The 11,112-nt window shown below is 42.6% G+C and overlaps 1 protein-coding gene across 1 annotated transcript; it reads right to left on the reverse strand.

The window, feature by feature from the left end:
* Positions 1-3,871: 3,871 nt before the first annotated feature.
* On the reverse strand, positions 3,872-5,043 carry LOC147627493 (uncharacterized). The gene has a single exon (XM_086815081.1). The coding sequence runs from the start codon at positions 4,807-4,809 to the stop codon at positions 3,937-3,939; it is 873 nt and encodes a 290-aa protein (XP_086671207.1). The 5' UTR covers positions 4,810-5,043; the 3' UTR covers positions 3,872-3,936.
* Between the last annotated feature and the right edge of the window lie 6,069 nt (positions 5,044-11,112).

An 11,112-nucleotide genomic window follows, 5' to 3' on the forward strand; every position in this document is an offset into this window, starting at 1 on the left:
AAGTTAGCTCATCGCTATGGGCCATACAAGGTGGTGAGGCAAAGCTGCCATACAAGGTGGTGAGGCGAAGCTGCCTAGCAATTGGCACTTCCATCAAATTCAAAGATTCATGGTGCTCCATGTGTCGCATCTCAAAGCTTAAATTAGGCTGGAGGTATTTGCGCAAGATGAACTACCTCTCGTGAATGAGGAGGGTATGATTGAGTATGTGCCAGAAGCAATTTTGGGTACAAGAGAAAGAGTTCTTCGCAGCCATACATTATGAGACTATCTCTAACCTATGGTACTTCCTATACCATAAAGGTAAAGCATTTGCCTCCACCCTTATAAGTAAAATCATCCTTACACTTTAACTAATAGGTCCTTCTTCATACAAATAACATTTATTTCCCACTCACATGCAACATCAATATCCCCAACCTAACGAGAACCTAACCTTCCTTATCATAAATCTACATGTGGAAAAATGAACTCTTAGCATCCAACAGGATTAAAAAAGGAGAGAAGATCACCATCACTATGTAGGCAAATTCGTTTGCGACCTCATAGTCCTTTAGCATAATTGATAGGTTCAAGTTGCATTCCCTACAACTAGAAGGAGGAATCATCACAAGTGGTTAGTGGTCTAGCTTGCTTTGCGAATGGATAGTGGCTTAGCTTGCTCACGAGTGGGTGGGTGGGTGTGTAAATATCCCCGAACAAAAGAAACAAAGAGTAGACACCCAATGTCATGTCCCTTCTCTTTGTTTCCTTAATAGTGTTACATTTGACAATTAATAGTTGTAACTTTTGAAAAGTTATCATAAAAGAACCAAATAATAATTGGCCTTCTCTTGTAAAAGGAATTTTCAAAGGTGGCATTCCAATTGTTACTGCATGTTAGGGTCCTTATTGTTAGCACTAGAGTTTAAAACACTAGCCTCTTCCATATTGTTTAGTTAAAAAAAGCCCAATTAAATTATAATCTTCCATACTATTTAATTAAAAGATGCCCACTTAAATTATACTTTGTTGGTGCCTTAGAAGGATAAAATAATATATATGAATTCAGTATCGTGTCCCTAAATTTGGGTTAATGTGTTGTTATATACTTAAAAAATTCCCACTTAAATTATAGCTTTCGTGGTGCCTTAGAAGGATTAAATAATATATTTGAATTTAGTATTGTGTGCCTAGCTTTGGGTTAATGTGTTGTTATATACTTCTCTTTGGAAATTGACTTAGCTTTGTGAACTGTAGGGCAAAGATAGCTCCTATCAGCATAGTTTTGCAATTCAAGGTGTTTGACATATTCACACCTTGGAAAAACAATTATGCCAAAAACTTGAAATCTTGCTTCTAGAAGCTTTAAGCATTTGTTATAGGAAGGGTGTTTTTTTAAAACACTGTTTTGTTCAATTATTTGCTTATTTGTGTTGTGTACATTTTCTACTATTTCATCTTCATTAAAGGCATATCTCAAATCATCCACTTTATTCTCGTTACTTTTTCATATGTTCATGAACCAATCTAGTCCTGGATGTGAAGCATCAAAATTAATTGTTTGTTAGTAAAAATATCAAAGATATCTTTCATTGTTAGGTTGGATGGAATACCAATCTAGTCGTGGATGTGAAGCATCAAAATTAATTGTTTGTTAGTAAAAATATCAAAGATATCTTTCAGTGTTAGGTTGGATGGAATACCATTGTCCTCCAAAGAGTGTTAATCTTTTGGAGCTGCATTCCTCTTCCTTGATAGGGTGTTATCCAATTAGAACATGGGTAGTACTTTCTTGTCTTGATCATTTTATAAATGGTTGTGTAAAAAAACTATTGCCTAAAGGATGCTTTAAATAGAACTTCCAAAACATCAATGCTCTATAAAAAATGTTTATTGGAGTGAGACAAACTTTATTCTTATCATTTTATGAATGGTTGTGTAGAAACTATTGCCTAAAGGATGCTTTAAATAGAACTTGCAAAACATCAATGCTCTATCAAAAATGTTTGGAGTGAGACAAACTTTGTTCTTGAGATCATTCGCACCATATTGCATGTAAATTTCTCTTCCCATAGAAATATCTTTTGCACTAATTTTATGTGACACATTTTTATAATGAGGCTTGTCTAGATCTTTCATACAATAACCTATCATACCATGAAATGTGTGCATATTTTTTTGTCTTAAAGCTCTACACATTACAATTCCACTAATAGGAATCTTCTTATCCCATCCAAGATACTTTTTGATGAGTTTATTCATTGCAATAATTGACTTTGCATGCATCTTCATTAGATAACTTCTTTGGTTTACCATAATTTTTCTTTGGTTCTATGCTTGAAATTTAATTACTTTGATTGCTTGAATTTGTAAATTTTCCAGTCCTTGTTTCTCTTGCTCTTTTTTTTTTTTCATTTTTGGCATTTCATCACATCATAGACAAAAAAGTAAAGAATATGTTATATTTTTTCTTTAAGAAAAAGAGAAATTGGGAATACATATTTATGTAAACAACGAGCTAGATTAAATCTAAAACAGTGCATAGGTTTTTGGCCTACTTAAAATGCTTGTTATTCTAATTGCGCGAGGAGCCTTGATGACCTTCACCTTTAATCTAGTTAAATGCTCGTTATAGGCCTCTATTGTGCATTATTCTATAGGAGGTTCATATGCACAAGTAAATGACAAGTTGCACTACCTCGACTCTCACTCTCTCCATGTACGTACGTGCTACTCTTTTCTCTCTGTTGTCCAAACTCTCTCTCTCTCTCTCTCTCTCTCTCTCTCTCTCTCTCTCTCTCTCTCTTCTCCTAGAAGCACAGTGCCCAAATGGTGGATCTTCCATAAACCCCCTTTGATTTGCAACTGTATGTAGCTTTGTTTTGCGGGTTCTCCTCTAACTATAATTTTGTGTTGTGGGTTCTCTTCTAATTATTGCAGTTTTGCTTTGTGGGTTCTCCTGCAAGGTTCTCTCTCTAATGCCCATGGTGGGTCTTTGTCTTTTCTTCATTAAACCCCCTTTCCACCCTCTCCAATCTTCGATTCACCTCTGCATGTTTATATATTGTTCTCACATGCACGTCTTCGTGAAAGGTCGTACCCCTTCCCCCTCAAGCGTAGATTGTCATAACCGTCAAAATAAAATGTCCAAACTGCATGCAACATTTGATAAAACATAATCTGAAAAACCTTACAAACACCTTTGAAAAAAAAGAGTCTCATTCGTCGCTAATTAATCAATTTTTATTTTTTACAAACTTTGGCCGATAGAGCTGAGGATATCACACATGAGGAGAGGGTATTCACAAAGGTGTACGGAGTAGAAAGTTGCATGTAGAGGGAGTGAACTCCTAATGTTGATTTGTATGCTTCAGGTGAGGTGTTGGGAAGGGAAGAAGTTAGACTCCCCAAATTCGGCCCGAGAACTCAGAGGTGGTATCGTGAAGCAAAGCAAGTTGATCACACTTTTGTTACCTTTATAGAGAACCCAGTGGGAACTAGACACACTCTAAAGATATGGTCCAAGAAGGGGGGAATCTTGGAAAAGCAATCCCCTAGAGGCTGCGCTATTGAAGCAATGATGGAAGCCTATTTTTTGCTGGGCTATCAGATATCTTGGGAGCATTCTTGTTTTTTGATGGAGAAGGAGAGATGGGATTTTTCTTTGTAAAATTTTAACTGAAGATGAAAGTGATTTGTAGAGGTCTGTAGGGAAGTTTAGGTTCTACTTTGCTATACTTCAGTACTTTTGGACATCTTCCTAAGTTTATATATATAATTATTATTGATCCCACAAAAAAAGTTGCATGTAGAGGGAGGCCTTATTAGAAAATGTACGAGTTGTTTTAGAAACCACTCATCGATTGGGCATACAAGACGCCTGTCCAAATATAATATGTACATTAGCCAAGGGAGTTCAAGAGTTGAAAAATTCATGAGTGAGTACTAAAAATGCTAATTGAATCGATCTATGGTGTGGGTGGTTACAACAAAGTTCGTGTTGGGCCTTGCAAAAGGTGCCATTGTTAGAGACATTGGTACGACGGAGGCGGCGGTTGGAGGTTTCTCGTCGGAAGCGGCTCCGGTATCATTCGACTGTAGGAGTTCCTCGTACCGAAATGGTGACGGCAGGCCAGGCGCATGCGGCCGCGGCCCGAACAGCGGCGAGCGCTCGAACAGAAACGGCAGGGAAGTGTGCGCCCGCATATTTGATACCAGCGGAGAGGAGCAGTAGGCTGACGATGAACAGACTTCTGGCGGTGGAGTCTTGACGGAAAGCGCCCCCACAGTGCAGGCGGCGTAGGGGCTGAGCGTGCGCAGCAACGCAGGTGACGGAGGAGTCGTGAGAAGATTGTCGGACGCTGCTGGAGTGGACGTCGACCCCGGCGTTAGGTGGATGGTCAGAATGTCCGCGGTAGGCGTCCGGCTACACAGCGTTGATTTGGGATTGGGACGGCCGGGGCTGGAAGCGAGCTCCAAATCCTCCTTGGTTTCCTCCTTGATCGGAAACAACGAATGCGGCAGCTGATCGACGGAGTTGGTGAGAAATCCGTCGGAAGGAGTGTCGGAGGCGCCCACTTCCGACACTGCAGAGCGTGGGTAACCGACGAGGGAAACCACGAAGGAGGCCTCGCGGGCGAACTGGGCACTGTGTCTCCGGCGCTTCTCGGTAGGCCGTGTTGCCGTTGTGAGGCAGTCGACGATACGTCGTTTGGCAAAGCCAGTGTTTTTCCAGTAGAAAATGTAACAGAGCTCGGCCACTAAGGCGAGCACAAGAGCTCCAAAGGCAACGCTGAACCCCATTCCAAGCATCCCCAAAGGCCTCATGGTGGGTGCAGGGCCACCTCTCACTGCTCTTGCCCCTCTTCTCTTCGCTACATTGACACTGCTCTCTACATATCGAAAGCCAGTCCCTCAGAGACAAAATGTCCCTTAAAACCCCATCACCCACGAGCACCACCCCTAAACCCCACAAAGCCAATTCTTCTTCAAGTTCCTCCTCCTTGTTATGGGATTTCCACCGTCATATACACCCAAAATCTACTGTAAGGGGGAAAAAGAAAACACTAAATCTTGAAAAAAAAAAAACAACGTACAAAGCACCAGCAGTTTTCTCGGGGGAGAAGAATCTAAAAGTATATTTTTATTATAAGAGTGAAGCTGTCGTCGCCGATCGGTTCCAATTACGTCGTCGTGAAGGGGCCCTGCGGCTGCATGTCCGTCCAAATGAGAGAATCACAAAGGTCGTGCGTTGGAAAGGTTTTTCAACTGCTCAGGACAATCGATGTGAGAACAACAACAAACCACTTGCTGTTATTACACTGCTGTAGATGGCGATCGGACAATGTACAGGAGATCTAATAACTCTACTATGCAGCTGCAGCTATCCAATGAAGTCCGTGCGCAGTTTCTAACAGTTGAATTTTGCTTTTAATCAAAAAGGTGGCCTAAGATCATGGACCATTAAAACTGTACAAGCTGACTGACGGCTCACATTCAAACGGTTGAGCTAGCTCGACTCGAGCCCTTGACACAGACAGTCGAGACATCGAGAACAGTTCCTTTGATATATATATATATATATATACCCCCCTTGGATTAATGGACCAATTGGCAGTGCAAATCGGCGGGAATCTTTTTGGAAATTGTTGAGGATAAACCGTTACGATGATGCACACCGTGCCGGAGATGTTCTCATAGAGGCTTGTAGACCTAGTAAACCAGATTATACCTTCACTTTAATTTGAACTAGCGGAACGTAATTTGCACATTTGTCAAAAGTACTAAATAAATAAAATTCGAGATTATATAAGATTTGAATTTAGAGAGCGCCTTGTGGACATTTTTCTAAGCTTGAAATTATCTTAAAGAAAAGTCTGAACTCAAACTCGGACATTTTTCAATATTTGGGGGGTCCCATGGGTACGAAGCCCCTGATTTGTGGGATAAAGGGGGTCCCATGGGTACTAAGCCAGTCTGTTCTCTAATGCCAAACTTTTAAAAAAAAATTAAAAAAAATATTTCGTCCAATTTTAGTACTACTAACCAAGTTTCTATATCTATATCTATATATATATATAATATAACAGGGGATGAACATTGACTTTTCCTCCTTCTGGAAGAAAACCAGAGAGCTCCACAGATCCGTTACCAATTTTGAACACCAGGAGTAGATAGCTGGAGGAATTCAACAAACATTATTATATTTCAAACAGCGTTGGCAGGCTAGCAATGAATATGAGAGAGAGCCGCGATGGGAGAAAATTTTGAGGAAGGGGGGCGAGAGAGAGAGAGAGAGAGAGAGAAAGAGAGAGGAGCTACTCTGGCTGCTTCGTCACTCTCATCAGCGAGGAGCTCGGCAGCTTCCTATTTCTTGCATCCCAACATGCCTTTCCGCAAGAAAATGCCGCAATGGCGGAGCCCCTATCCCGTCACCTTATTCGCTGCCAAAGCGACAACACGTAGCGCACCTGCATCGGCTTGCTCTCGTATGAGCTTGCTGGTGGATTTGCGCGCCCTTTGTGGCATGGCCTACCATGCGCCTTGCTCAGAGCTAAATGCCAGTGAAGGTGTTGAGCAACAGGAGTGCTGGAGGTGGAGTAGGTGATGGAGGTGGAGTAGAAGTCAGAGGTGACGGGAGACTGGGAGCAAAAGTTGAAGGTGATGGCAGAGATTGGGAGCAAAAGTCGGAGGTGACGCAGAGATTCCCCCTGTACGTCCTCTTCCATTGCCTTATTTGCTGCCAAAGCAACAAAACTCATGTTGGAATTAGGGTTGCAGGAATGCACACACAACTTCAAGAAGATGAGGAAGCTTGAGCACAACACAGTAGTGTATTATGAGTGCCAAAAATGAAAGATAACAAGCCCTAGAAGATAATGGGCGTATATACAATGCACGGGGGAAAAAACCTCCTAGTGAGGGAAAAAGTGCCCCGGCGGTCCTAAGTGTGTTCACACACATCACTACTATAATATGGTAACAAATCCCCCCTGGAGTGATGCGGTGAACAAGAGCTAGCACTCATGTATAGGGAAGTGTCTAGCTATGTGGACGAATCCACAAAAGGGAGTAAGCCCAAAGCTTTGCGAAAAGCTTCGAACTTCTCACGAGGCAGAGCCTTTGTGAAAAGGTCTGCAAGGTTATCCTGTGTTGGCACATAAGCCAAACTGATCTCTCCTGCAGAGAGTCTCTCCCTGACATAATGGTAGTGCACCTCAATGTGCTTCGTACGAGCATGGAACACTGGGTTCCGCGCAACTGCCAATGTGCTCTGACTGTCAGTGAAGATGGTGGTGGCAGATGGCTGCCCAACACCCAAATCAGCCATAAGGCGTCTGAGCCACACACACTCAACCGTAGCTGTGAAAGCTGCCCTCAGCTTCACAACTAGAAGTGGCCACAGTAGGCTGCTTCTTGCTCAACCATGATATGCATGAGCTTCCAAGCATGAAGCAAAAACCACTCGTGGACACGCGTGTGTCATAACAACCAGCCCAGTCAGAATCTGAAAAAGCATGTAAATCTGGCGGCAATGATCCCCCCTTGGGATAAAACAACCCAAGATGCCGAGTACCACTCAAATAGCGAAAGATACGCTTCACTGCCTGCCAATGCTTAATGCCTGGACTATGCATAAATCTGCTCACCTGTGAGACTGCAAACTGAATGTCTGGCCTCGTAATGCATACATAAATGAGGCAACCAACAGCTGTCTGATAGAGTGTGACATCAAAGTGATCTCCAGCATCATGAAGACTCAACTTCAAACCTGTCTCCATTGGAGTAGCAATAGGCTTGCAGTCTTCAAGGCCAAATCTCCGCAACAATGTTTCAATATACTTTGTCTGACACAAAGCAATACCTCCATCACACTGCTTAAATTGTATCCCCAAATAATGATGCAAATGCCCCAAATCTGACATCTCAAAAGAGGCATTCAAATCAGCCTTAAAATCAGCAATATGACTCTCATTTGGTCCTGTGAGCAGCATGTCATCGACATAGAGAGCAATGATTAGATGTACACCATCCACACGTTTAGCATACAAAGTGCTTTCTGTTGGACTATTCTGAAACCCATGTGCAGTCAAATATGCATGTATTTTTTCATACCAAGCTCGTGGAGCTTACTTTAAACCATATAAAGCCTTTTTTAACCTGCACACTTTGTTTTCCTGCCCTCTTTGAACAAAACCACGAGGCTGCGATACATACACCTCCTCATGCAAATCTCCATTTAAGAACGCAGTCTTTATGTCCAGCTGATGTACATTCCAACCATTATGAGCTGCTAATGCACAGATGCTACGAACAGTGGTCATACGACATGTGGGAGCAAAAGTCTCATCAAAATCAATGCCCTTCTCTTGAGCATAACCTTTTGCAACAAGCCTAGCCTTATGGCGATCCACTGTGCCATCAGGCTTACGCTTCAATTTGTATACCCACTTAGTGCCAATGGCCTTCTTGCCAGGGGGCAAGTCACATAAAGACCATGTACCATTCTTCATAATAGCATCGTATTCTGCTTGCATAGCAGCCATCCAATTTTCTGAACTTTGTGCCTCATCAAATGAAACAGGCTCACTTTCATCGCACATACTAGAAACAGCCAATGCATAACAATCTGACGCATAAGAGGCACCATGAGAGCCAGAACGAGTGCGACTAGACAAAGGGGCATCCAACTTGCTGTCACGCAAAGTCTGCACCAGCCATCTAGGCATATTCCTAGAGCCCTCAATCTCTTGTCTCTCATCCTCAAGTGCATCATGCACATCTGCATCAGATATAGGCTGATCTGTGCCATCATTTTAAAACCTGCATAGGCTGAAAAACTGCCTCATGAGGTATTGCACTTGACTGTGCACCACTGAAAAGAGGCAACAATGTATCATAGACATCACGTGAGCTGATATCTGTCTCCTTAGTACATGAAACCAAGGGCTGAACTGCATCTTCCACAAATACAACATCACGGCTAACCAAAATGCGCTTTGTCTGTGGATGATACAAACGATAGCCTTTGCTCTCAGCACTATATCCAACAAAAATACATTTGACAGCTTTGTCATCCAATTTTCTGCGATGTTGCACAGGCACTAATGCATATGCCAGGCAACCAAAAACACGTAAATGGCCAACAGATGGCTTGCGGCCATGCCAAGCCTCATATGGAGTGACAACCTGTAATGCTTTGGTGGGACACCTGTTTAGTACATAAGTGGCACACATGACAGCCTCAAGCCAAAAACCATGTGGTAGACTTTGACTCTTAACCATACATCTTGCCATTTCCATGAGAGACCTGTTTTTCCTCTCAGCCACACCATTTTGCTGTGGTGTATACGGCACTGTACATTGGTGTTTTATCCCACGCTCAGCCAGAAATGCATTAAATTCTGAAGACATATACTCCCCCCCTCGATCTGAACGGAGGGTGCCCATCTTACTTTCTGACACATTTTCAGCCATAACCAAAAACTGTTTGAAGCACAAAAACACTTCGGACTTTGCCTTCAAAGGATATACCCATGCATGCCTGGTAAAATCATCAATGAAAGTCACGAAGTAAAGGTAGTTTCCAAATGATGGAGTTTGCATGGGACCACAAACATCACTGTGAACAAGCTGCAATCTGCGTTCAGCTCTCACTGATCCATCTTTGGGAAAGGAAGCACGCTGCATTTTACCCAATATGCAGCCCTCACAAACATGCTTGACAGGTGCCTCAAGCTTAGGCAAAGAAGACACCATTTCAGATTTCTGCAGGCGCAGCAAACTTGCAAAATTCAGATGACCAAAACGTGCATGCCACAGTTTTGCATTTGAAATAGCCTGCGTATCCATAATAGCACATGCTGAATCCTCTACACATTTGCCATCCATATTGAGCTTATACAGCCCTCGACATAGTGAACCAGATGCTACAATGATGTCACCACAAGAGAGATCATGAACAGTACATCTGTCATCCACAAATTTTACAACCAAACCTGTTTTGGCAAATGCGGAGACTGACAGCAGATTCTTTTTGATCCCTGGCACATACAATGCATCAAAAAGTGTAAAGGTGTTGCCATTTGCAACATTCAGCACAATCTGTCCAACTCCTTTAACGGGATAAGAGGAGTTATTGGCACAAGTGACAGTATTCCCTGTGGGAGCAGACTCAAGGAAAGTGAATAAACTGCGCTGCGAGGTGATATGCTTAGTGGCACCACTATCAAAGTACCATACATCTGAATCTACTGCAGACATACATGTGTCATGCAAAGATGGGTCATAACTGCACTACGCATTGAATGCCCATTCTGTATCTAGCACAACATTAGCAGATTCATTGTTAGAAGGAGAGGCATCTGCAACAGCCATACCAGCCTCTTTCTTCTTAGCCTCTTTCGCAGCCAGCTTAGGACACGCTTTGATGACATGATCATTTCCCTTACAGTACTTGCAAAATGTCTTCTGTTTGTCACCCTTCTTCTCATCTTTGTCTTCCTTCTTTGGTTGCGCAGCATTTGCAGATTTCTGCTTACTAGAAGAAAAGCCAGCTTTACCTTTCCCGCTTCTCTGACTAGCACCGAAAGCTTGATCTGCGACACGCATAATATTCCTGTTTTGCCTTGACTGGTCTTCTTGCAGCAAAACAGAAACTAACTCCTCAAATGATAAGGCATTGGGATTGCCTTTCATCATCAAGCGAAGAGTGGAAGCAAAACCCTGATAAGAATCTGGTAGACCATTCAAAACAGTCTGCACAAGTGAACTGTCTGACAGGATTTCATCTGCAGAAATGAGCTGCTCTTTGAAATCCTTGATCTTTGTCAAAAAGCTATCCATAGAATCACCTTCGTTCATATGCTCATTCTCCAACTGTTTTCGGAGATAAGCAACACGAGCCTCATTTCTTGCCTGATACAATGTGGCAAGTACATCCCAAGCATCCTTAGAAGTCCTGCAGGAGCGAATATGTGGGATAATGGTACGTTTGACAGACAGCGCAATCAAGGCATGAGCCTGCGCATCTCTACCATCCCAACGAATCTGCTTTGCTGAAAGTGGTGGTTCTCGAACAGCTGCAACAGCACTTGTGCCTGCACCATCATCAACAGTACCTGTTTCTGA

This window comes from Cibotium barometz, chromosome 20, assembly GCF_041138505.1.
Source record: "Cibotium barometz isolate CiBa-2024 chromosome 20, ASM4113850v1, whole genome shotgun sequence".
In the NCBI taxonomy this organism is placed as follows: domain Eukaryota; kingdom Viridiplantae; phylum Streptophyta; class Polypodiopsida; order Cyatheales; family Cibotiaceae; genus Cibotium; species Cibotium barometz.

Excerpts from the sequence above, each read along its gene's own strand:
- LOC147627493 (XM_086815081.1), bottom strand. The coding sequence starts at position 4,809 with ATGAGGCCTTTGGGGATGCTTGGAATGGGGTTCAGCGTTGCCTTTGGA.